This window comes from Anser anser, assembly GCF_964211835.1.
Source record: "Anser anser genome assembly, chromosome: W".
NCBI lineage: Eukaryota > Metazoa > Chordata > Aves > Anseriformes > Anatidae > Anser > Anser anser.
Window position 1 is genome coordinate 14,928,196 of NC_139731.1, and position 24,925 is coordinate 14,953,120.

The window sequence follows — 24,925 nt, forward strand, 5'->3', positions numbered from 1 at the left end:
AGAGCCATCTTGTGCCCCCCAAACACCCCTCTTTGGTGCATCTCCCCTGCTTGGCTGTGCCTTTCCTGCCTCGCCCTCCTTCCTGGCCTGTCACCCCTCGGAGCTGAGGTCCCCTTATCGCTGCCACAGCCACCCGGGGTCCCCTCCATCTCCCCGTCCCCTCACAGCCCCCATCCCCTTGCCGCCCTTTTCCCCTCACAGCCCCCTCTCCTCACCGCCCCCTCCCCTCGCACAGGCCCCGCCCCCTTTCGGGCCCCGCTCCTCGCCCCGCCCCCGCGCTCCGATTCGCTGCCGGCCATGGCTCATTTGCATATTACCGGCCGCGCCCGGCCCGCCCTCCCCTGTATCAGCGCGAGGAGCCGCGGAGCAGCGAGCTCATTGGTGGGGCACCGCCGCCGGTCCTTGATGCTCCTCCCTTCTCATTGGCTGCGCGCCGTTGTCAGTCACGGGAACGCCCCGCCCCCCGGAGTGTCCCTCCCTGGCGCAGCCCCGCTCGCTGCATTCAGTGGCGGGTTCCGAGGCGGGCGGAGCTCCGGCGGATGGCAGCTGCTGTCGCACAATAGAGACAGGTCCTCGGCCAGCATCGCTCGGAGGGCAGCAGGAGGAGGCGGACACGCGCTCCGGTAACAATTTTCCAATTGTTAGGAAGGCCTCCGGCCCTTCCCCAGCCCGTCCCGCGGGGGCCTTTTCTGCGGGGAGGCGGCGGGGCGGGCATCGCTTCGGCCCCGGGGGTAACGCGGGCGGGGAGGCGGCCCCGAGGCCGTGTCCCCCCCGGTCACCTTCCCCCGGTTCCCCCGGGTCCATCCCGGGGAGAGGGGCGGCCGCTGCCTGCCGGCCCCGGCCCCAGCCGGGCAGCGCCGCGGCTCCTCAGGAGGAAGCCGCCTGGCCTGCCTGGAGCCCGCCCGCCCGATCCTTTGGGGTTATTTTTTTCACCTCTCGGCCGATTGGGGATAAAGAACCGGCGGTGCGGAGCCTCACAGGTCCTGCCTGGCTCTCACAGCCCAAGCTGTGCGAGGCGAAGGCGCCTCCGAGCCCCTTGGTCGCGGTGTCAGAGATGTCCAGCTGGTTAAAACCCCCCCTAAAACACCCACGAAGGGCCCATAAAAAAGCCAGCCATGCAGCCAAGCAGCCTTTTATGTGGTGTCTTTGCCTTCTTCCTTCCAAAAAGTTAGTGGCAAACAGAATATACGTACGCATATCCACCAGGGCGATGCAAAGAGCTCCGCAAGCAACTCGTGTGTGGGCAGCCAGGAGCATCTAATGCGCTGCTCGCCTGTGGTAAGGGGAACAGAAACGTGGTCCCGGCGTGTAATTTAAGGAAAAAAGCGTGCCTTAGTCCGAGGACAAAGCCTCTGATAACCCCGAGCAGCGGCGTTATGAGTCAGCAGCGTCAGCGCAGGCGACACTTGAAGGTTTTTTTTTTTTCCCCCTCCTGCAAGCTGAGGAAGTGTTAAAATGTGCGGTAGGGTGCTGGCCTCGGGTGCCTGCTACTCGCACGTCCATCCTTGCTGTAATCCTTTTCTGCATCTTTTCAGCAACAGAAGGAACGCTTCCGTGTTGCTCGGGCTGCTGGCTGATTGTACGTGTGTATATTTTCATAATCCCCTTATGATTTGTGGATTGATAATTGTTATTGTCAGTCCAAACTTTATTGCACACCAAGGTTTCTAAGTGGTAGGCAAGCTTATACGAGGCATGACATCCACTAAAGGTGTTTTTTTTAGTAGGCAGCAGCCCTGTTTCCCTGTCTGCTCGCTGAGTTACTTTCCCAGGAGGGATTCCCTTTTGGAAGCGTGCGGCAGGTGGTGAGGATATCCTTGTTTCTCCCTCACTTTATATAAAATAATCTGTCCGTTTGGAAAGAAGAAAGCAGACGTAGCGTATCCGTGTACCTGTTCTCCGGAACAAAGCAGCAGCAGCTTTTTGTTTTTTCGGAGGAATTACTCTGCAATCTTTCTGAAGACTCTGCAGGAGTCTTCTTCGCTTCCAGGAGCCTTCCCAGTAAGACAAACCAAATAAAATCCGGGATGCGAACCCATCTTTCTGGCGGATTAAGCCAAAAGTACCGCTTCCGCGGTTTCCGCAAGCACAGGATGGTGGATTTTGCGGTGCTTTAGGCAAATCTGTCCCCAAGAATGTCCAAAAAGTAGCTCTCTGGTGCGTGCTAAGAGGTTTTTTTACGAACCGAGACTCCAACAAACGCTTCAGCCCAGTTTTCTGCTGGGGCCGCGGGCAGCTCGCCAGCGTTGTGAGTTCAGGTAATTGAGATAACGCCCGCTCTTTCTGCAAACAAGCTCTGAAGTCAGCCTGCTTGATTTCTCTCCCTGCTTTGTTTGCTGAGCGCGTCGTATCGGAGAGAGTGAATTTCCTCTGCTTAAGCGCTCCGCGTCACCCGGCTTTCCTCCCTGTTGCGTGGCTTGCCCCAGAGAAAGAGGAAAGCGGCTGGGGACGGTAAAGATCCGCCCGCGGAAGGAGCAGCTCGCCGCTGGGCGTGTTAGCAGTGACACCTCCCAGCTAATCTGCAAATCTCCAGGTTCCCCGAGGAATGCCATTTACTCGGGACGTTGCTGGAGAGAACCGGGGATTTCATCACCGCTGCAGGCTTCCTGCTAATTTCCCCCAGCAGTGGCAGGTCAGTTCAGGGGACAACCGGCCTCGTCCCCTGCTCCTTCCTCCGCTTTGGGGCTCCCCTCTTAACGTGGCAGCGACCCCGGTCCCTCGTCCCCCCCCCAAAACCCCCGTCTGCGCCGCTGGAGGGGGGCAGGTGCAGGGAAACTCTTCCTTTTTTTTTTTTTTTAAGCAAAACCCTCGCTGGGAGGCACGTTTGGAGCCAGAACTTGCCTAATGGAATAATTTTCGCCTGCTTGATCGTTACCGAAGTGATGAAGCCGGCTAGAGGGTGCCTGGTTTGTGTCACGCTGGGGCAGGCAAGGCGTACCACGGCCTCGTTCCAAGAAGAAAATAAAGCCTAGTTCTGCTGACGCAGGTTTCGGCAGGAATTCCGTTCCTCTTTCAATTCCTCTGCCTTCTTCCTAATTCCCCCTGCTAGGGCACTGCCCAACCTCGGTCCTCTCTCCGCGTGTCAGTATTTTTGTGACACTGCAGCCCCCTTTTTTTCCCCCTCGCAACACCCTTCCCCCTTCTGTATCGGCTCCCTGCTTGATTAGCGAGCTAATTGACGAACCTAGGAGAAATCTGGGCCGCGATCTTGTTGGCTCCTTAAACGCTCGTTAGGTGCAACGAAGGAATTTCAGTTTAATTCGAGGAAGATGAGGTGTGGTGTCTGGCCTCCTTGTTTAGGGTGTTTATCGGTGACAAATCAAGGACCCTGGAAGCAGGTGGGGGCGCGTGCTGAGTTATGGCACCAGGCCCGGATCGCTTTCGGCTTCCGCGGGCTTGCCTTCGGGAGCGACGGTGAATGAGCAGCCCCAATGAAAAACATTTTAAGATCGGGCTTGCCGCTCCTAAAGGCTGGCGAAACCTCATTTTGCTTCACCCATCCTGCTGCCGTAGAGTCCTTTCCGGCTGCCCTCCCTTCTGGCCTCCCTTTTTCTCCTTCCTGGCTGCCGCGAGGCAATTCGGGGTTAGTTACCGCTGTGGTTTTGCGAAGGGTCTTGGGTGACACGCACCCGCTTCCCTTCCAACAGCTGGCTCCGAACCACGAGCGTCGATTCAGCTTGCTTCTGTGCCTCAACCTCTTTTTTTTTTTCTTTTTTTTTCTTTGTCTCCTCCTTCCCAGGTGCAGCGCCGAAACCATGTTCTCCCGGCTAAGGGCGGCCGCCGCCCCCTGCTCGCTGGCGCGGCGCGGCGCGCACACCAAGGAGAAAGGCAAGCCGCTGATGTTAAACCCGCGGACGAACAAGGTGGGGGAGCGCCCCGGCAGCAAACGTCTTATCTTCCGTCCGGTAACGGCGCAGCGGACCTTGTCCCGGGGAGAAACCGCCCCCGGGGAGCTTCGTTGGGCCACAGTAAAAAAGTAGGGGGGGCGGGGAAAAACGAAGGAGTCGGTGATTATTTATGGGTTTACTGCCTGGACGCCCCAAGTACAAGGACTCGAAGTTCCGCCTCCTGCTCCTGCCAGCACGCGCTTCCCTTGCTCTGCTGCCGTTTACGCAACCGCTCCCTTGCACCGGATGAAGGGTCGCTGAGTCTCGCTCGCCGCTGACTTAGTTTTTGGGGGTTTCGGGGGCTCGTTGAGCCGAAGGAAGGCTTCAGCGGGTCGGGAGTTTCATTGGGCGGTTTGCAAAAGTTAACTTGAATTTCTTTCTCCGCGGGGAGCCGCAGCCCCTCTGTCCCGGTCCTGCCTTTTGCCAGGAGTTGGGACCGAGCCACATCAGCGCGAGACATCCCTGTGCGGGGTCACACGGAGCACCTAAAAATAAGCTTTGAATGGAGCTAGCGGGGAGGGAGAGGCATCGCGTTAATTCCCTGCGCTGGCAGGAACTCCTAACGGTGTCATTTTTTAGCCTGTTTGCTTTTCTCTACCTCCCCGTCCCCAGTTTCTTTATTTTTTTTTGTTAGAAGCAGTCTGGGAATACTGAATCAACTTGTAAACTAAAACTAACGGGAGATGAGGGCTTTCGGCGGGCAGTCCAAGCTGTCTGAACTGGCCGAGGGAGGTGACAAACGCGGCTGCCCCAGCAGGGCATTTCACGAGCAGCGGAGCTGCCAAGGCTCCGCTCCCGTACTTTCACCCTACGTTTTTAACACCTGCTTTTTTCTCTTCTTCCCTGTCCTCTGATTTTATTTATTTTTTTCCCCCCTGTGATGCTTTATATCTCCAATTTTCTCTAAATATTCTCCCCTTCCTTTTCCTTCCCGCTGCGGAGGTCGGAGGCTGGCTGGCTGCGGCAATGAGACCGGGCTTGGCGTGTCGGGGGCGGAGGAAGGAGTAGATCGGTGCGATCTGTCCTGATCAGATTATCTCAGGAGTTCTCCGAGCTATAAACCCTTCGCCGTGCCACTGGAAATTATTTCAAGCCCCGTAAGCTTTTCCAAGTGCCGATTGTGCAACGGCGTTCAGAGACAAAAACAATAGGGTGTTTCTTATTGCTTCCCTGGTGTTAAATGTGGGCTTTTTTTTCATTTTTTGGGGGGAAGACTGGAGTTCTCTGAGCACGCCGCGGTATTTTTCGGGGTTTTTTTTCCTCGAGGAGGAAGGGAGGGCGGAGAGCCGCGTGTTAATAGCGGGGGATCTACCTGTCTCCTTCAGGGGCGCGTTGCAGGTTTGCGTTTGGAGGCCGGCTTCGAAGCGTTCATTGTCAGGGCAGCTCGGCAAAGGTCGCGAGCTATATCCGTAATGCCCTTGCTGCTGCGGCCAAACAATTGCAGAACATCCCGTAACTGCGGCGCTGCCCTCCGTGGGCACTCGCGGTCGGCCGCCGCGGTTGATTGCTGCCGAGCTGCTCGGCGCCAGGGATTCGGATTACACCCCATTGGCCTCGGGACCTTTTTATTCCGCTGGAGATCCCCGCTGCGGCGTTTCGAACTTGTTTGGCCGCTTAAAACACCGTTAGGACGCTCAGGTTTGTTTAGGACCCGCAGCGAAATTCTTTGTATTTCGATAAAACTTGGGAAGCCCCCCGATGAATCGCCCAAGTGCGCCTCTCTTCCGGGTAGGTGGCCGTCTCCTCCCGCCTTGCGGTCGGCTGTACCGTTAATCCCGTGCTCATCTTTATTCGCTCCCCGATTTTTCAGCCCAATTTATTCCTGCGTATGCCTCAAGCGAATGTTTCTGGTAGGTCGCCTCCGTCTGCGGCGCCGGCGCTCGTAGCGGAGGCGCGCGTGACCTCGCCGACATCTGGCAAATGGCCAGACAGCGTGTTTCTGATTCAGAATTAAAAAATAAAATAAAATTAAAGCTCTCTGGATGAAACAAATCGAACAGGACAATGCGAGGAAGGATTGTACGAAGCCAAAGATCTAAAAGCGGCCGCTCCTTTTCCCCCCCTCCCCTGCCTGTTTTCACCGTGCTGGCCTGCGGCGCGCTGCTTTGTTTGGCTTGAGGAGATTTTTTGGGGTGTAAAATAAGCGATGCCCGCCTCCATTCCTTGGAAAACTGGGATAAATAAGTGGAGATGGGGTCCACAGCGGGCTTTGTGCCCGGCCCTGCTGCTTTGGGGACGGGAGGTTTCAGGTCTAGGGGCGAACGGCCGGGCATTTGCTCCTTCTGCAGCTTTTATCAGCTTCCCGGAGGCGTGCGTGCTTTAAAAAGGGCTTCAGAAGAAGATGGAAGTTCGGAAGGGGTGGAAGAAGATGGAGCTATTTAATGTGTAACTAGTTTTTTTTTATCACCTGGCTGGAGAGGAGGTGTAAGTACTAAAGGTGCGCCCCGTTTAACCGCGGTCAGCTCTCCTGCTCCCGAGTCCCGAGCCGCCGGCACGATGGTCTGGGGGAGGGAAGGAAGGAAACTGCCTGGCTTACGAGGTTTTGGGGCCCTAGAGGGGCTGGCCGATGGTTTTAGTAGCCCTCTTCTTGTAGCTTCGGCGTGGATTTCAAGTCGTACTGATGGGGGAAGCATGCAAAGCTTTTACAGAATCATAAAATAACCTTTTCTGCTGGATTTTAGCACGCGTGCGTCCTGGCTTCCTCCGTCGTACGCTGCTGTTTCTGGAAAAACGCAGACGAGGAATTAAAGTTTGGAAAGAGGAAGGAAAGCAAAGGGGAACGCCGTGTTCTGTCCCGTTCTCGTGAACACGGACAAACTTCGAATCCACGGCCGAGATAGCAAACGCACCTTGGATTCTTACGAGGGAACCGCGTTGGTTTGCTCCGCAGATGTGTTGCGCAAGGGTGAACTTTGCGATTTAGCCGAAGGAAGCCGTTAAGGAAATGGAAAGCCCCCGAACCCGTACGAAATACCCTTTATTTTGAGAGCGTTTACGATGCATTTCGAGGTCTTATGACGCCGAGGTGAACGTGTTGTGATGATGATCAGAAATTACGCGGGAACCATTTGGTCGGCACTTCCCCGTGAAGTGGGCCGGTGTTCGTTTTCCAAACCCTGGCGTGTTCGGATATATCCCGCTTTTATATCTCCGTCAGGGGCTTGGAATGGGTCATCTGTTATAAATTACATCGTTTTTCAGAACGCTTGGAAGCGTTTCTGGTATCGGGTAAAGAGCATTCCCTCCTGTGCATGTCTTGCGAGCCTTTGCAGGCGGCGCAAAAAACACCGCCGCTAATAATTCTCTGCTTAGAAACATCTTAGAAACCTCTCGGTATTACCCAGTGGCGCTAATAAAAGTCACCCTTGCAAGATTCGGGTCTCCCGTTCACCTTTACGCCTAGTGGGCAGCTGGAATTTGTCTGCGCTGGTATTTATAGCGTCGCTTGCTCTTTGTAGCAGAAGCCCAGGCGTTAGGGCCAAAGCGAGGTCCAGCCGGTTTGTGGATTAAAGGCGCAGTTCTCAGCGATCCTAAAAAAAAAAAAAAAACTGTCAGCGCTTCGTTTTCTTACCTTTTTTTTCCTTCCCCCCGTGGCAGCGTGTTGGTTGTGCCGCAATAAATTTGTCTCCGCGTATTAATTATTTCATTTGAGGTCTTGGAAGCGTGCTGGGTTTTTTTTCCCCTAGATGCGCCCCCTGCTTTGGCCGTGCCGTCTAAAAGGGACGCCTGCTTTTTCCCAAGCTGCAAAGAAGATCTCTGTCCTGCAAGGTGCTGTGCAGGGACCGAGCTGCAACCCCAGTGTTTTTGCGTGCTCTGAAAAGAAATCGAGCCTTTTTTTTTTTGTTGTTTTCTCCTTCACGTCCTGACTTTTTCGGCATCGTTTTTTTCTGTTCCCAGCGCCTGAAGGGATGGCAGAAATACCGCAGCTGTTTACCGGCTGTGCTTAGCTCAACGTCCGAAATTCCTGGCCCTACGAATGTGTTTTGTGTAGAGAAGTGGTTGCTTTGAGAAGAAATAAACTGCCGATGGGAACAAATTCGGAGGCAGCGGAGGAAAAAGGGGAAGAAAGTTGAGTCGTCTGCGGTTTCGTGCGGCTTAACGTTCCCAGGGAATCCTTCAAGTTCTCTTTTGGAGGACGTGGAAGTGGAACTGAAACAGATCCAGAAAAGAATAAAATGGTTTGCAAATCATTCGCAGATAATAGGAAAAGGAGACACTGAGTTCGGTATTGTCACAACTATTCCGTGGAAGGTTGTCAAATATGAACTATCATCCTTTTTTAGGGTTGAATGCTTTGCAAATCCAAGCATTTGCGAGTCTTTTTTAGGCAAAATAGTTGATTTTTTTTGTTCTTTTTTCCTCTTTGAGGTAGACTAGCTCGCTTTCAAACTCTTCAAATGTTTTATTACTACAGAACATTGCACAGAAGTAGTTTAAAAAACAGAGGCGGGCAGACCGCTTAAATCGGTGTAGCCAAAATAACCAGTATGAAACGTGATTTAAGTGAACAAAGAGAAAAATAACGCCAAAAAAAGTCAATTTAATTATGTTTTTGCCTGGTTGCACACCATTAAAGAGTGCCAGAGAGGTCTAGCCTCTAAACTGGAGCTTTTTTGTTCATGTGCATTGTGCTTTATACAAATACCTTTGGGAGCCTATTAAATTATCTACAAGAGGTGAATATCTATATATATATAGTCTAATCTTACAGTTTTTATTCTAAAGTGGGAAATTATTGAATCTTTTCCGTGTGATTTGTGTGACTGCAGAACGAATTCGGGGCGTAATGACGAGATGTGAACCTTAGAAGCCTATTTTAAGCCTTTTATTTTTCTTTAACCTGGCAGTACGAATCTGAAATGGGATTTTTTTTTTGCAATTTAACCCTTCTGAAACTTAATTTGTTCCAAACGAGGCTTTTTGGTCGTAGAGCATTACAGTCCTAAGGGATCGGGCATTGCCTTGAGCAAAAACTGAAGGATTTGGGTTGAAATGTGATCTCAGTGGAAGCATTTGGGTGATTCGGTCGCCTTTTGGGGTCTGGATTAGTGAAAATAAGTGGGAAAATGCAGACGTAGAGGAAGCTCTTTGTGGCTGTGAGCGTAGGGAGCAGACTGGGTGACCCCCTCGTTCTGGTCAACCCTATATTTCTGGGAAACGGTTCAAGAGCCAGCTGTTGTTTTACTCCTAAACATCTGTGGTGGAATCTCGTAGCTCTTCTCCAGTTTCACACAGGGAAACGACATCTGGGAGAGGGCACCCGAGGACTCAGCGCAGCGGAAAAGCCGTGCTCAGGAGGGGTGCCCACGCAGGAGAGCCCCCAGCGGAGACAAAAATGCCCAAACCTGCGCCCTGCGGCACCTGCTGTAGGATTGCACCCACCCCCAGAATATTTCTCCGAAGACACCCTGGTCTGATAACATTTGGGATATCTGAGGCGCCACGGGTGTCCTGGAAGTGGGCAGTCAGAAGTGGCAAAAATAAATCCAGGATAAATAGAAACGCTGGAGGAAAAACAGCCGAGTCTTTCTGACTTTTCTATCTCTCGATCTCACCTCTCTTTTGTTTTCAGGGGATGGCCTTTACGTTACACGAACGGCAGATGCTCGGCTTGCAAGGACTTCTGCCTCCTAAAATCGAGACGCAAGACATTCAAGCCTTACGCTTCCACAAGAATTTGGCAAAAATGACGGACCCCTTGGAGAAGTAAGCACCCCTCCGGCCTTGTTTTGTCCTGCAAGTAAATGGAAATGGCTGGAAAAAAAATATTTCATGGGGTTAACCAAAGAAGTCTGTGCCTTCATGTGGGTTGTTTTTTTTTCAGTTGTTGAAGGTTATTTTTGATTTTGCACAGAAAACTGCATTCATCGCGTGTCTAGATGAGGTTGGGGAGCGTTATTTTAAAATATTCCGTAGTCGTAAGGCAACAAAAAAGAACACGCACAAATTAGCTGGTAACAAAGCTCAAACTACCTGGCAGCAGCTTGCTGTTGACCTTGCCGTTACATTCCTGTAACGTGTAAGGTTTGGGTGGCAGTTTTTGAGGGCACAGAACTAGTTTGGGGGCAAGGGGTGAGGGGGCGGTCAGCTGAAGCATTCTTATAGCGTGTGAGAGTGAAAATAAATTGAGGGTTTAATAATTAGGTGTGAAAAATAGCATTTATCGTATCCAGTAGTTACTGCTAGAAAAGAATTGAGGTCGTGTTTCAAGCCTCTTAATGGGTAATCTCTTGAGATTTGTTTTTAACCCTCTGGTTGGATGGAAAAGTGGGGGGGGATTTTGATTCATTTGTTATTTTTGAATGCTCGTTTGTTTTGTGTTTAAGCTTTTTTGCTTGTTTCTTTTGTAGAATGGCATGTTTTTAGCATCCCGTTAACTGGTTTCATACATGCCTATGCGTATCTACGTGTCCAGCTTGAGTGGGAAAAGGGATTTCGTGAAGAAATAACGTGAAGTTTTTGCTTCCATGTTTTTCACCTTGTCTTAAATAAGCATAAACGTGTAAACCGTTAAATTGCTGATTTTTTTTTTGTTTGTTTGCTTGGTTTCAGGTATATCTACATAATGGGAATCCAAGAGAGAAACGAAAAGTTATTCTACAGGGTTTTACAAGACGATATCGAGCGGTTAATGCCGATTGTGTATACACCAACAGTGGGCCTCGCCTGTTCCCAGTACGGGCACATCTTCAGGAGACCAAAGTAAGAACAGTAGATGGATTTTGCTGTTACTTTTTTCTTGTTTTCTCTGCATTTCTTCCTTGAGGTTTGGATGTGTTTTATTTCGTTTTCCTTTGCATTCACCTGCACGAGAGTTGCTCCAGTTCGGGGCGGTAGAAGTTCATTAAATCATAACTGAACGCTCAGTTCATGCTGGAAAACGGAACACCTGAAAACAAAAGCGGTAATATGGCAAATAATTACCAGAAGAGGGGTTTCGGCCCCATTTCTAGCTCTTCCCAAGATGCCATACAGCTCCCTTTTTCCCAGGGGCAGCGCTGTGGCTTTCTGCAACGCTCGAAATCCCGTCTGTGGAACCAAAGACCTGTTGAGAACAGAGGATTTGGAGGCAAGCGTAGGTTAAAAGGGATCTCTGAAGGCCAGCCAGCGTCACCCTCTGCTCAGGAGGGGTTTCATTAGATGTCTTCTCCTTGAGGAAAAGAAACAGACGCTTCAGCTCTTCACCTGGGCTCTTTTCTGCTTCGTTGCCTCCCCTTTTCCCAGAGAGAAGCACTCCTGAAAAGTATTTCCTCCGTGGTTTTGTTCCAGAGTGTCCAAGTGACTGCGTAGAAATGCATACAACAAATTGTCCTTTGCATGTTTTGTGTCAGTGATGGCAACACTGCAATTTTAAGAAAGTTTTACTGTTTAAATTTTAGTTTTACGAAGCAAAGTGAAATTTCTGATTGTCACCTGTAAAATCTTTCTTTTTTTCTTTCAGAGGATTGTTTATTTCAATCTCAGACAGGGGTCACATAAGGTCCATTGTGAATAACTGGCCAGAGAACGACGTCAAGGTACTGCCATTGTATGATTCTTCTTTCTAGTTGTTATTTCGTCTCCGGAGGGCTTCTTGGCCAGCATTTGATGGGAATCTAAATGCTGAATAATGCCTCCTTGGCAGTTGTTTTGACAATGATTGCAAAACAGAGCTAATGAAGATAATGCGCATCTTGAAGAGCGGTGTTCTGTTCTGAATACGAAGCTCGTGTTTCAGTAAGCAGCCATGATGAGAACTAGATTTGCCAAACGGTTTATTTAATTATTCCATTTTTGGGGGGGAAGTGCTGGGGAACGCATCTTTGGGTCTCATGTTACGTAGTAGTAGGAGAGGTAGATTAGGACACAGAAGAGATGGTTGGGAAGCCCCCATCCCATATTTTGCCATTAAATCCTGTTTGACCCAGTTGGGTCTGGAACCACAAAGGGAGAGGAGGTGGATGATACTTACCCAAACTTTTTGATGTCGGGATTTAGGGGTGGAAGTCATAAACCCAAGTTAGGAGCTGCCGTTCAACACGGTGGCTGGGTTTCTTCCCAGTTAGCTTTCATTTCAGGGATTTGGGCAGCAGCTTTCAGCAAACAAAACGGGACGTAGCGGAGTCTAACGTTAAACATTATTGCTTCAGGGTAAAAAGAAATTCCTTGCGATGTGTTCTTTGTTTAACTGCACAAATATACCTGATTGTTTGCCTGGAAAAAACACGGTTGGTATCGCTATAAACTTTACAAATTCCAGTAATTATCCGTAGCTTCGCTTCTGTTTGTTTTCAGGCTGTTGTTGTCACTGATGGAGAAAGGATATTGGGTCTCGGAGACCTCGGGGTGTATGGGATGGGAATCCCAGTGGGGAAACTCTGCTTGTATACGGCCTGTGCAGGAATCCATCCAGATAAATGCTTGCCTGTGTGCATCGACGTTGGAACTGACAATACAGTGAGTTAGACAAAAACTTTGCCTGAAACTACCGCTGTGAAAAGTATCTAATTAAAAGCTTTTAGTACTATAAGATGTTTATTCGAACACTTAAAGATAAAACCAACCATTTTGTGTAAGGATAAGTGATTTGGAATTCACTGTTACATCTGTGATAGAAAAACTCGGGTTAGTTTGACAGCCAAGTGGTGTGTTTGGAAGCAATTTGAATGCTGGAACACTGCAAAATAGATTGAAGTCAGCTGAACTGACTTTAAGAGGCTGGTAACGCGAATCGGATTTATTAAAGCAGTTTATTGTTCACGGTATCGATCCGTTCCGTTTTAAAAGTAGCTGTCACCAACCTCCAAGCGCCAGCTGAAATTCCTGAGCGTTGATACAGACTGGAAGCAGATACAGCAGCCCTATAAATGCAGTATCTTTGAGAACGGTGTGAAATGTGAACTCTGGGAAACGTATACGGAGGAAGTGATTCATCCTGCTGCTCTCTTTGATTTATTCCCTTTCAGACCCTCTTAAAAGATCCATTTTATATGGGCCTGTACCAGAAAAGGGATCGCTCGCAGGTCTACGATGACCTCATTGATGAATTTATGGAAGCCATTACAGACAGGTATGACCCTGAATATTCTGCATGGAAGTGTCTGATGGTAAGAAAACTCCAGGACACACCGTCCTTGTAAAAATCGCTTCAGGAATAAAGGCAAGACTAGATGTCAAGAGATGCCTTTGTATTTCTGGCTCTGTAGTGACTTTCTTCTGTGACCTGGTTGTATTTACCTGTTGAATATGCCCGGAATGGAGATGGAGCTCTTTGAATCCCGAGGACGTCTTCTGTCCAGAGATAAACATGCAGGATTTGTTTTAAAATATTTGTTTTCTCGGTGAGCCTAACGATGTTAATGTCTGCCACGTTCTGTAGGTATGGCCAGAACACCCTTATCCAATTCGAAGACTTCGGAAACCACAACGCTTTTCGGTTTTTGAGAAAATACAGAGAGAAATACTGTACCTTCAACGATGATATCCAAGGTATACCCTTTGTTTGTGTTCCTGATGTACGTGTCAAAAGGTTTCCTAAACAAAATCTGCCACGGAGATCTGTTCAACTCCCTTCAGGTTTGTCCTGCTTTTATAGGGACGGCTTCGGTGGCCTTAGCGGGACTGCTGGCAGCGCAGAAAGCCACTGGCAAACCAATTTCGGAGCAGAAGGTGCTGTTCCTTGGAGCAGGAGAGGTGAGTTCTCGTAAGCTCTCTAGAACAACGCAAGATCTAAGTGTATTATATTTCCTGGTCCTGCAGGATCTGTGGATTCTTTGAATTTCTTTGCGGAATTCTTTTTAAGGCACGATGAAATACATCAACAGGAGGGAGTGGCTGCTTAAGGGATGCTATCTGAAAGCGGTTCGCCATCTGCCAGGGCTCAGTTTTTCACTTTTTTTGCATGGATTTATAAAAGCAGCGGGGAGCTGTGTGTAGATGGGGGGGGGGAATTTACCGTAAAATTATGACTCAGTAGGAAAGGGAGGAAGCACATCTGTTAATTTTTATGGCATTACTGCTGTGGTTTTCATGGGAAGTTAAATCAGTGGCTGTTTGCAGCAGACGCTTGCTGGTGGCGGTACCAGCACCATGCTCCTTGGTACATCAGCAAAATTGCTTCTACGGTGCTGACAAAATCACTTAATTAGCTGAAAAAGCCTCCTGCTGGGCCAGGTCCTGATGGCGGTAAGTGGCTGGTGCGGTGGCGTTGCCTCTGAACTGAGCCCTGCTCCGCGCCTCCCTCTACCTGCCAGGCTCAGCACCGTGTGCAGCTGGTGCAGGAGGAGGGAGGTGGAGGGGAAGCACTGCCAGCGTCCCCTTTCTGCCCTCCATCACAGGCAGGAGAGAGGTTCAGAAAGCGGTTAGGCACAAGCCGCCTGGCCGTGGTTCCTTGGCAGGAGGCCTGCAGCACTACCTTGTTCCCCGTGTCCGGCTGGGCTGCTTTATTGTGGCTGCTTCACGGGGCTGGCACGGGGGCAGAGCACGCAGGAGAGCTGCCTCCCTCTTCGGCTCGAAGACGTGATGCCGTCGATGCCAGAAATCTGCTCCAATCCAAGCAAACAGCGCTTGCGTTTCAGAGCTGACCTAAGAAATTAAGTCGGGGGGGGGGCGATCTTGAGCAGATGTTTGTGATGACAGACCCCTTTTTGTGACTCTTTTAAAAAAACGAAGTCCTTTTATCCCCAAGGCTGCCCTGGGAATCGCAAACCTCATCGTTATGGCCATGGTGGAAAATGGCGTTTCAGCAGAGGAAGCCTACAAGAGAATATGGATGTTCGACAAATACGGATTGCTGGTTCAGGTGGGGGTGCGCCAGGCCTTGAAATACCACAGAAATACCCCTGCTTTACGTGTCCTCGTCACAATTAAATCAACGTTTATCCGTAGGGCCGAGAACAAAAGGTAGATTCCAACCAGGACCCATTTACGCATCCGGCTCCAGAGCAGATCCCAAAGACGTTTGTGGATGCAGTGAATGTACTCCGGCCTTCCGCTATCATCGGTAAGTCAGCTCGTTTCGTTTCCGTTTCCACGACTCGGCTGTTTGTTGCATTTACTCTTGCTAACGTTGCCCCCAGGAGGCTGGTGACGGTGATCTGCGTGTCTGCGAGATGGAAAAAGCGAGGATTAGGAAGAACTTCTTTCCCGAAAGGGTTGTGAGGCATTGCAACGGGCTGCCTGGGGAAGTGGTTGAGTCGCCATCCCTGGAAGTCTTTAAAAGACGTTTAGATGTTGAGCTTAGTGAGATGGTTTAGCGGAGGACTTGTTAGCGTTAGGTCAGAGGTTGGACTGGGTGATCTTGGAGGTCTCTTCCAACCTCGATGATCCCGTGATTTTTATTTATTTGTACCCGTGTGTTTGGGCGCGGTCAGAAATACCAACACCAAACGAATGCACGTCGCACAGGTAACACCCAGCTAGCATGAATCATCTGCGGAGAGCCTGGATTTCCCACTCCTTTATCCGGGGTAGTGATAAGTGTTCTTTACAGAGATCAATACGAAAAAAAAAGCACGTGAAAATAGGTATTTGGAGCACGTTAATTAGGTGTTCCTGTGAAAATGAGAATTTTAAGCAGCCACCAACAGAGCAGTGCCTGGTCTCGGTCTCCTCTCGCAAGAAATGTGATTCTTTGCTCCGAGTGGGGGGTCAGCTGGATCTGCAATCACCGTCATCAGCCCTCAAGCAACCACATCCTGATTTTTTCATCGTTTCCACTTACTTCAGGGGTCGCAGGAGCTGGGCGGCTCTTCTCTCACGACGTGATCAGAGCGATGGGCTCTATCAACGAGCGACCGATAATCTTTGCACTGAGTAACCCCACGGTGAAGGCTGAGTGCACGGCAGAGGAAGCGTATACGTTAACGGAGGTATGTGATGTTTAGAAGCGTCGACCTGTTGGCACTTGGTAGAGTATGTTGGCGACCCTCTGTCCTCGCGTTCCCCTGTCCCGGGGTCTGTAACCGTCTTTGAACTGGCTGCTAATTTCATCTCTTTAAATTTTAGACTTTCAGGGGTGGGGCTTTTGAAAAGACATCTCTTTTTTTTTTTTTTCTTTAAGCGCAGTCCCAGATCTAGCAACTCATCTGTGTAAAAATGAGTGGGTGGAGATCTTTCTTTGTGTGTTGATGCAGAAATGTGAACCTCTTCCTTCCACTGTTAGTGCGGTTGAGTTTTCAGCGTTAAAACCTCGGTGGTGTTAGCTTCGCAGAGGGAAGAACAGAACTTCATCTTCTCCAGTACAAGCCTGGATTCTCTTCTAGGTCAATCTTCTTGGAGAAAACCTTTGCTACAGAGATTTGCAGGTCCAGAGCGAGCCCTAGACAGAAACCATGACAGCCTCTGGACAAAATCTAGCTTTTGATAGCAAACGGGAACACTCTAAAATGAAGATTATTAAATATCTCAGAGAGATTTCGTTAGCCAGAACAGTGGCTAACTGTCTGAGGGAGAATCAGTACCAGGTTTGCTCGCGTTTTTTTTTACGGAATATCAACCAAGCAGTAGATGTTTTCTGGGGAGGGATTCGTTTGCTCTTCAACCTGTGGCTGTGCGTAGAGGCCCAAGGAGCAGTTGTATCAGATGCAGAAGCCAGATGCTGCTGGTTAGATTCAAGCGTGGCAAAATGATCGCCAAAGGAGCTGTGTTTACCCCAGAAAACGTAATAACACCCTTCCCTTCAAGACACAGGAGTCACCTAGAAAATCCTACCCAGTGTTACTCAATTAAAGGAGCTTGTCTTGCAATTAGGGATTGGCGCTGCCAGCCCCACGCCCCTCGTGGCCTCAGGACCAGCCTAATCCCGGCTGGTGTGAAATCGTTCACCAAGCCAGGAAGTCTCGAAGGAAATGAAGACATCACCGCTAACGTTTTATTCCTTCTTCCACTAGGTGGCACCTCTGACAGCCTGGCAGTGCTTTAGTGCCCTCTGCCACTGTGTGTTTGTATTGTGTGGGCTTTTGTTGTCTTCTAATTTTCACTCTTTTGGTCTTTTCCTTAAATGGATGGCGTCTATATTTTGCTACCTACATAAAAAGGCTGTTGTCACGGGTCCCCTAACATTCAAACACAGTCCCTGAGCCTTCATCCTCTTTGATAATTTCTTCTCAAACACAGTGGTCCTGGGAAGCCTCAGATATTCTAAGTAATGTTATTAAATCCATCATGCAAAAGAAAGTCAAGATTCTTCGCTTGCTGGGATTTTACTGCTTGAGGAAAGGGTATATTTAGCTGGAGGGTGTATTTCACACTACAAACTCCAGATTTGTTTCATTATTTCGCACTGATTAAAGTCCTTTTCGAGGAAGGACAAGGCGGCTGCGTTGTTCACTCCTCCCGGAGCTCTCAGTTTCAGAGACAGTAAGGTAATAGCAGCCTCCTGGCCAGGAGTGAACAAGTGACCTTTTCTTACTGTACTTCGATTTCAGTCTCCTTTTGGAAGTGCCCATTAACTCTGCTCCCTCTGTACAGTCCCTGTCGTGGTGTGTCCTGGCTTGTGGCCATGGTTCCTGGATAATTCTCTAACGGTTAACACACAAGTAATTTTATTTTCCGTGCAAGTAGCTGCTCTGTCTCTGCTGCCTTTAAGAACAATGAATGGCAAAGCAAATAATTATCTTCCATTCCTTAGGAAGCTGCACGGTTCGATGTACGCGCTTGCCTCTTTTGCCTTCCGGATGTTTGCTGCAGAAAGAGGTGCTCACCGCTTCTTTTCTCTCTTCCAGGCCCTTTCGGGAAGGGGAAGTTGTCGTTCTGGGGACTGCAGGGATTGGGTCGGCGAGGGGTTCGAGTATGCGCTTCTATCCGGCTGCATTCAGCAGGGCCGTTCGCCCTTTTGCCTTATCGCGTGCTTGGGGACCTTCCTGATTCAGTCCGAGAGCTGGCAGGGATCTGCAGGACACGGCTGTCCCCGTATTTCGTAACGGCTTTCTTTCTCCGTGCCGCCGCCTCTTGAGGAACCGACTCGCAAAAGCGGTGATCGTTTATTTCCCTTCGTTTAACAGGGACGGTGCCTGTTTGCCAGCGGCAGCCCCTTCGACCTGGTGACTTTGGAAGACGGAAGAACCTTCAAACCAGGCCAGGGAAACAACGCTTACATTTTTCCGGGTAATAACCCAAATCGTCTTCCGATCTTTTTAAGGCTGGGCCGTTAGCATCTCTTTCTGGGTTCCCTTGCTTCCCTAGTTAGTGCGGCAGCGCGAAGGAGAGCTGCTAACGGCGTTTAGCGATGAGAACTTGCTCCGAAGAATGATTGAAAGGAAATTAGTTAAGGATGGGTGCCACGCATGTGATGTGCGCACGGCGGGGCTGCTTCTAAGGAAACAAAAGGCTTATTAAAGGCTTTGAGGGCCGCTGCGCCATGGGTTCTTCCGCTTGTTTGCCTGGGGGAGGAGAAAATAAGTGTCAGGACAGCCTCTCGAGTTTATTTCCGCACAAGAGAAGCGTCAGAGATATTTCTCTGCTTCCCCATTTTCTTTCCCTTTCTTCCCTCAGCTGCTAAGCTCCAACCCCCTGTCAAAAGCCACCTGTTAGGGTAAACGATTAGCCCGCGTGGTAATAGTTCCTTGAGCGTGCGTAGGAAGCTACGGGAGGAATTAAAAATAACAGCAGCTTCTGGGCAGCAGGCTGCGTATTTGCAAGTGATGTGGCCCTAATCGGCGATAATTTTATTGTAGGCGTGGCTCTCGCTGTGATCCTCAGCAGTGTTCGACATATTAGTGATAAGGTTTTCCTAGAAGCTGCTAAGGTAAGTGTGGAAGCAGAGTAGGCTGCGGCTTCTGACCCGACAGCGCACGGCGCGATGAGCGGTTCCTCAAATCTTGCCGAAACCCAAGGATTTTCTTTGGGTTTCCTTTGTGCCTCCCTAGGGGGGGGGGAAAAAAAAAAAGGGTTTCGATCGAAGACGGTCGTGAAAAACATCAGAGCCCATTGCAAATGTAGATTTTCGGCTGGAAACCGAGCACCCAAATAGCAAATCTTTGCGTGACTTGCCTCCAAGCCTCGCGGGACCTGCGTTTTCCTCCTGCCCCGCTCTTGCTTCCGCTCCCGGCGGTGCGGGCGGGGACGTGTGAGCTCCCTGGGCTCCCGTCCTGCTTTTCTGCTCTGAATCAACTGCAGTCCTGTAGGCGCCTGGTACTCATAAATCCCATGCTTAGGGGTAGCTCAGCCTCCAAAAAACTGGGTCTTAATCTGTCAAATATTTACGAGCCTGATAACGGGCACGGATTGTAGAACTGACCTCCGAGAATATCGAGATTTTTGATTGCCTTATTCCGCTGCTTTAGGGAAAACTCTAGTAGCGAGAGCACCACAGCTTGCTTCTCTCAGGTATTTTAGCATGTTCCTGATCCCACTCGGCAGGTAACAAGTTGTTGCTTTTCTAATTCCAGGCGTTGGCGGAACAGTTGACTGACGAGGAGCTCGCGCAGGGAAGACTTTATCCCCCGCTGTCTAATATCAGGGAAGTTTCTATTTATATTGCTGTCAAGGTGAGTGTGAAACACGAAAGTTTCGTACAAGTTTTCACATAAAAGTGTGCTGAAAGTGTTTTAGGTGGATATTAGTGCACGGTGGAACCCTTGGACACTAGGTGCTTTGGGCACAACAAGAAAACAGCCCAACCCTTTGTGCGTTTTATAGGAAACACGTAATATTCTCGGGTTTGTTGGATGCATCAGTTTGGCAGTGGTGATGGGGCCAAAATTGGGCTCTTCAATTTCTGAAACGAAGTTTTCAGAGCCCTGATCGTTCGGGAGTTGTGAAAAGACTTCGGTGTTTGGCTTTATTCGGCTTGTAAGTCCTAAATGGAAGTGTGAACGTTGCGCGGATGTAGTAAAAGGCACAAACCGCGTGGTGGTTTAACTTTGCAGGTGATGGAGTTTCTGTACGCAAACAACATGGCTTTCCACTACCCTGAGCCTGCGGACAAGAACCGCTACATTCGATCAAAAGTTTGGACCTACGAATACGAATCCTTCATGCCAGACGTGTACGACTGGCCTGAGTCCAAGGTTCACTGACGGACCAGAAGATCGCACTCCTCAGGCAGTACCTTCTACTCTGCAGGGATCCCTTTTTCAGACCAATTTCAATCATGACCTTTGAGTCCTGTAATTTATTTTCACTTATTTTGGTGTCTCTTTGCCCTTCTCCCTTGATGCAGATTGCTCCCCGCTCCCCCAAGTTATCCGGTGAACTGTGTGGATGATGGCATCCATTGCGGGATCGAGGGAGAGCTCTTCCAAATTAATTCTAAAAATGACGTTGCATTTCTGCCTTAGAGCCCTTACCACGCTAAATAATCTGATTAACAATGTTTTAGCTGCACGTGCGTGATGCTCCCTCGTCACTGCTGATTTCCAGAACGATTTATTTCTGCTTCTCGTAATCAGTCTTCTGATTGTGTCCCGGTGGTGTCACACAGCATTATTTGTGACAACACCAGAGAGAATTCGTTCAAAAACAAAAGCTGGGGGGGCAGCTTAAGACAAATTTAAGTCTGACGGGCCTTCTGCTTTGTCTGATACTCAAAGATGCCCGTGTCCAGACTTCCTTGTGGCATTGGCTGCTCTCTTTCTCTGAATGTGCTTCGAGGAGCAGCGTGGTGCGCGCGCGTGGGATACGCAGCAACGTTGCATTTCGTCTTTTCGGCATCGCGTGAAATCTGTTAGGAGGCAAAATGCGAGCTAGTTAAAATTATCCTAGGAAAGCCTGAATATATATTAATCACGTATGAGCTTGAAGAAAAGCAAAGCTGTGCTGTTATCTCATCAAATACATCGCGTAAAGGCAGAACCTGAAGTGATCCACGGAAATCTCGGAGAGATTTTGCAGGGAGATTTTTGCAGTTGACTCCAAGGTGACGTACCGCCGGCTTTTTTGTTCCGTTTCTTTCTCTTTTCAAAGTTCCTGTTCCTCTCAGCTGCATCGTTTCTCCCTCCCGTCGCCTCGTTTTCCCAAAAGGACTCGTGTATGACGTTTTTTTGTGACGTTGCCGACTCAAACGCCCCCGAGCGGGACTCGCTTGCCGCGTTGAACAACCAAACCCCCCCCCCCAGAGCCGGTGAAGCCAACCCCGAAGGCGTTACAGGCAGCTGTTGACGCGCACGCTGACGGAATTTGGGCTCAATGATTCTTGTGGCCCCAGTTCAGTTTGCACCCAGTGAATGTCAGACTTGAACGACCTAACGCTTAGAAGTTGCAAGTTGATCGCTTCACTCTGTTTACAGATTTGTCACTTTTGTTTATTTTTCTGTGAAAACGAAAATTTCTAGGTGAATTTTTGTCTCCTTTTCCTTGCACATTTGATACCGATACCACAACGTGCGTTCCTCTTGTTTTTGTTTTTTTTTTTCTTCATATCAGCTTTGAGTGCCCTCCGTTTCTTTGTTCTGCGGGCAAGGACACAGCCGTAGCTACAGGCTGGGGTCTTTGTGACAGCAGCAAGAGTACGTCTTGAACAGAAATAAAGGCGATGCGCTCTCCCACGGCGTGCTGGAGTGAAGCAGAAAAAGGACAAAAATAAAGTAAAAAGGTTGCACTGGCTAAATAAATTACAATAGATCTGCAAGAGCTCCGTTGGCAAACAAAGCTGGAATCCAAAGAGGTGAAGTAAAGCTTGCTCACCGGGACTTACCCGTGGCAAGCACATCTCATATCCTTATTTATGATGGAATAAATAAAGTCTCCGCAGAAGTGTGCAAAACAGACCCAAAATACAGCAGGGAAAGTAGTCTCTGTACCTCCTTAGACGTGATCTCTGTCATTTCCAGCCTAGTCACCGATTTTAAAGTAAAGTCGATGTAGCGGAGAAAGAACAGCGAGCTTTTGGAAGGCTTTGCCTAAGTGTGAGGAAAGAAGACTGATTATGTAAATGCAGAAAACGGTGACGTGGGGGAAAGGCCGCGCATTCAAACTGTGGTAAAATGCTGTCTGGTGGGGCTCTAAGTGCCGCATTGCCAAGCTGTGCGACTTAACGTGGTTCGCGACTTGTACATGTGAGTATATATACAGAAAAGACCAACGCCTACACGTGATGTTTTTACAAAGAACGCTTTTTTTCATCTATTTTTGCTATGCCCGTTTTTGGCGTATTTAAATCTGTGACCTTACTGGAGAAAAAAAAAAAAAAAGATTATTTATTTAGCGTACAATTGTTTTTACCTCCTGAAAATGCACCTCTTGCCGAAGCCCGTGTGTCAGTGGAGTTCTGCATCACTGAATCCAAATACGTTGGCAACGCACACTTCCTCACTTCTTCTGACGACGTACTAATTAGGCAGAAGAGTAATGAACGTATCCTATGCACTGATCTCGTGTCCTGGCTGAGACTGATCGCAAAGGCAGGGCCGTCAGTCCGTGATTCTAACTTGGTTTTACAAAATAAAGCTCTACATCCGTCTCTTCGGTCTGGTATTTTTTTTCAGGCAAGAAGCGGGGTTTGGCCATACTTAAAGAAAATCTGGCGCTTGGGAAAACAGAATTACCTGCTCCCAGCGGGAGGCTTGCTTTGGGCAAGAGTGGTCTCGGTTCCCAGAGGGAGCTACCCCACGGGAAATTGTTAGTGGCTTCTGTCAAGCACGGGAAGGGTTTGTGCTGTGTGAAATGCAGTCCTTTCCCTTCCTGGCACGGGCTCCCTGCTGTCTTTAAGATGCCACGCTGGATTGTTGAGAACTGGCTGGCAGCGGGATTTGCCAAAATGCAAACGTTTCTGCATCTTTTTTCTGTAAATCCCACCACGCAGGTGAGGAAAAGAAAAAAACAACAATCTTTGAGGCTCCAGTTACGCAGTACAGTTGTGCCTCTGTATGGTTGCAGATGTTTCAGAGCTCTAGAGTTCGACTAATCCATCCCAGTTACAGCAGCGAAGTGGTACCAGTAAGGTTTTCTCCGTGCATGCACGCCCACAGACATTGTTTAATCAGGTTCTGCAAGTCATCTCTGATTTGCAATATTCTACAGAATTCTACCTTCAAGGTACAGCCGTACCTAGGGATCAGAACTTCCCGTTCAATTCAGTAGCTTATTTTTTTCCAAGACTCGTAGTCTTAAAACCAACGGGAGCAGGACCGAGCATCTTGCTAGCAACATATAGAAACATCTGAGTGAGGAGAAGTGAGAATATACGGCTGTTCCCGTGTCGTGTGTAATATCCTTTAAAGCCCAACTGGGACTTGCCACCTCTCTTCCTGGTTCTCTTTGTGAACTGTGATGTTTCACGACGATGTGTTTTGTTTCCCAAACTTAAAACCAAGTGACATTTCCCGTGCAGATCGGTGTTTAACGTGTTTCCCATGGTAGGTGTGTGTTCTCTGTACTGTTTTTTCCAGCGTGCTGTTTTGCAGAAGGGGGTAAAGCGACCCCTTGTCACACTCTAACTAAAGGAGAAAGACAACATACCTTTTAGTTTTTCATTAGCAGCGTTATTTAGTGAACACTGCAGTAAGAGGGTTGGGACCAGCATTCTGTAGCTACAGCTGTTTAGTTCAGCTGACTGGGCTTCAGTAAATCCGGATTTTCTTACTTTTAGGGCTTGCTCCAGGTCTGCTCGATGTTAGGGGTGCAGGTTAGAGCACCTCTGTCACTTAAATAAAGTTATCTACTAGACTTTCAGGTAAGGACTGTAAGGACAGTACGGTTTGGACTTCAGTTCTGTGTTGGCTGTGCGTGCTATTCCTTAGTTTAAGAAAACCCCTGCCATTTCTGGATTCTTTACAATGACACAGTTACGAACCGTACCGCTGTCCCCTTTCCTAACAGATGTTTGTAACAGGCAGGGACTGCTGTTACATTGAAGGCTGGAGAAAGGAGAAAATCTAGAGCAAAGCTCTAATTACACCCGCTCGACAGCTGAATTTGAGTAACGCAATTCCATTGCCTCTGGTGAAGGGACAGCTAATTCTGGAGGTAGCTACCTTGACCTACCTACCCGCTCCTGAAATACGTCTCGCCGTGGTATCAGAAAGCCCTTCTGGGTGAACTGTGAGGAAAATCCAGCACGAGACTTCTCCACCCTTTAAGTAGTTCCTTTCTAAAACAGAAGCACAAATCCTTTTAGGACCACACAGCGGTAAGATTGACGCTTTTTCGAGAAACGAAATAAAACAGCAGAATTATTTCTACCTTAGGCGTATCTACCTTACACAAGTGAACGTAACTCTGTGCTGCGGTGCTTGTGAGACCCTAGCCTGATCTGTCCAGGGCTGGCTTTACTGGGGAGGGTCATTGCTTAGTTGAAACTAAAATTGTATTTAAATGTGAACTGTTTTTTTTTTTTCTTCCTCCTTTATATGCTGTAATTCTATTGAAAAGTGTGTTCTGGTCTTCTATTTTCGTAGTAAAATGCATTCCCTTTGCCTAAATTATATTTGATTTTGTTTCTTCTAAAACCATAATGCTTGACCTATGTAGAATTTCTATGAAATCACCCAAATCACCCACATGTTTTTACTTTTAATTTTTTTTTTCCCCTTGGTCTGCTTGATTTTTGTCCCTCGATAAAGGCTCAGCAAACCAAGCAGGTAGTTGGACTGCAAGCAAAGCGATTAAAATTTTTCTCTCGGAAGTTTTTGTGGAACATCAGGCTGTTTCACAGCACTCTACACTGAGGCCTCGAAGGGTCTGAAGAATCCTTAGATATATTTTAAGAGAGAAAAAAAGAAGTCTTAGGTGTAAGAGGCCTGTGGCATCCCCTGGCACGACCGGGACGCTGCGTTTTGGGATGGGTGCAGGCTGTACCTTACAAGCAGGTGTCGTGGTGTGTCGTGTGCCATCGCACCCGCATTGCCTTCCAACGTCAGGGTGCTTCATCTAGGGGAGAAGACTTCATCGGGCGGGTAAAATTTGGGGTGAATTAGCAGGTTTTAGGTGGGTTGTTCACCTGGGGGAGCTGACTTCATCGGAGGGGGGGGCGGGGGGGAAGGGGGGATATTTGACGTGAATTATCAGGTTTTAGGTGGGTTTTTGTGACTATTTGTAAGGATTGCTGCTGAAACGCGTGTGGCAAATGAGGAGAAAGCTCCTTGCGCGTGTCCCTCAGTGCACAGCATTGGTAGTTTGCA

General features: G+C 49.0%; 1 protein-coding gene and 1 long non-coding RNA gene across 5 annotated transcripts; one reads left to right on the forward strand and one right to left on the reverse strand.

The window, feature by feature from the left end:
• Positions 1 to 390: 390 nt before the first annotated feature.
• LOC310888642 (NAD-dependent malic enzyme, mitochondrial-like) lies at positions 391 to 23,800 on the forward strand. 4 transcript variants are annotated; one of them, XM_083815543.1, is made up of 16 exons: positions 391 to 623; positions 3,740 to 3,863; positions 9,460 to 9,593; positions 10,440 to 10,589; positions 11,329 to 11,404; positions 12,162 to 12,323; positions 12,833 to 12,936; positions 13,246 to 13,355; positions 13,462 to 13,559; positions 14,554 to 14,667; positions 14,754 to 14,868; positions 15,594 to 15,736; positions 17,870 to 17,972; positions 18,542 to 18,612; positions 19,256 to 19,354; positions 23,625 to 23,800. In XM_083815543.1, the coding sequence occupies exons 1-16, from the start codon at positions 406 to 408 to the stop codon at positions 23,682 to 23,684; spliced, it is 1,881 nt and encodes a 626-aa protein (XP_083671669.1). In that variant the 5' UTR covers positions 391 to 405; the 3' UTR covers positions 23,685 to 23,800. The 4 variants fall into 4 exon arrangements, with proteins under 4 accessions (XP_083671669.1, XP_083671668.1, XP_083671671.1 ...); XM_083815542.1 differs by lacking the exon at positions 23,625 to 23,800 and adding an exon at positions 19,736 to 22,268; XM_083815544.1 differs by lacking the exons at positions 391 to 623; positions 23,625 to 23,800 and adding exons at positions 768 to 2,632; positions 19,736 to 22,268.
• On the reverse strand, positions 21,182 to 23,891 carry LOC310888648. Its single transcript, XR_014575995.1, has 2 exons — positions 23,794 to 23,891; positions 21,182 to 23,242 (listed from the first exon to the last, which is right to left on the reverse strand). It is a non-coding gene; the product is annotated as an uncharacterized lncRNA (long non-coding RNA).
• Between the last annotated feature and the right edge of the window lie 1,034 nt (positions 23,892 to 24,925).

What these genes read in the sequence shown, in the direction of transcription:
- LOC310888642 (XM_083815542.1), top strand. Translation starts at nt 406, where the DNA reads ATGCTCCTCCCTTCTCATTGGCTGCGCGCCGTTGTCAGTCACGGGAAC. An exon ending in CACATCTTCAGGAGACCAAA is followed by an intron (nt 10,590 to 11,328) that starts GTAAGAACAGTA and finishes TTTTTCTTTCAG; the next exon opens with AGGATTGTTTATTTCAATCT. An exon ending in GGCCAGAGAACGACGTCAAG is followed by an intron (nt 11,405 to 12,161) that starts GTACTGCCATTG and finishes GTTTGTTTTCAG; the next exon opens with GCTGTTGTTGTCACTGATGG.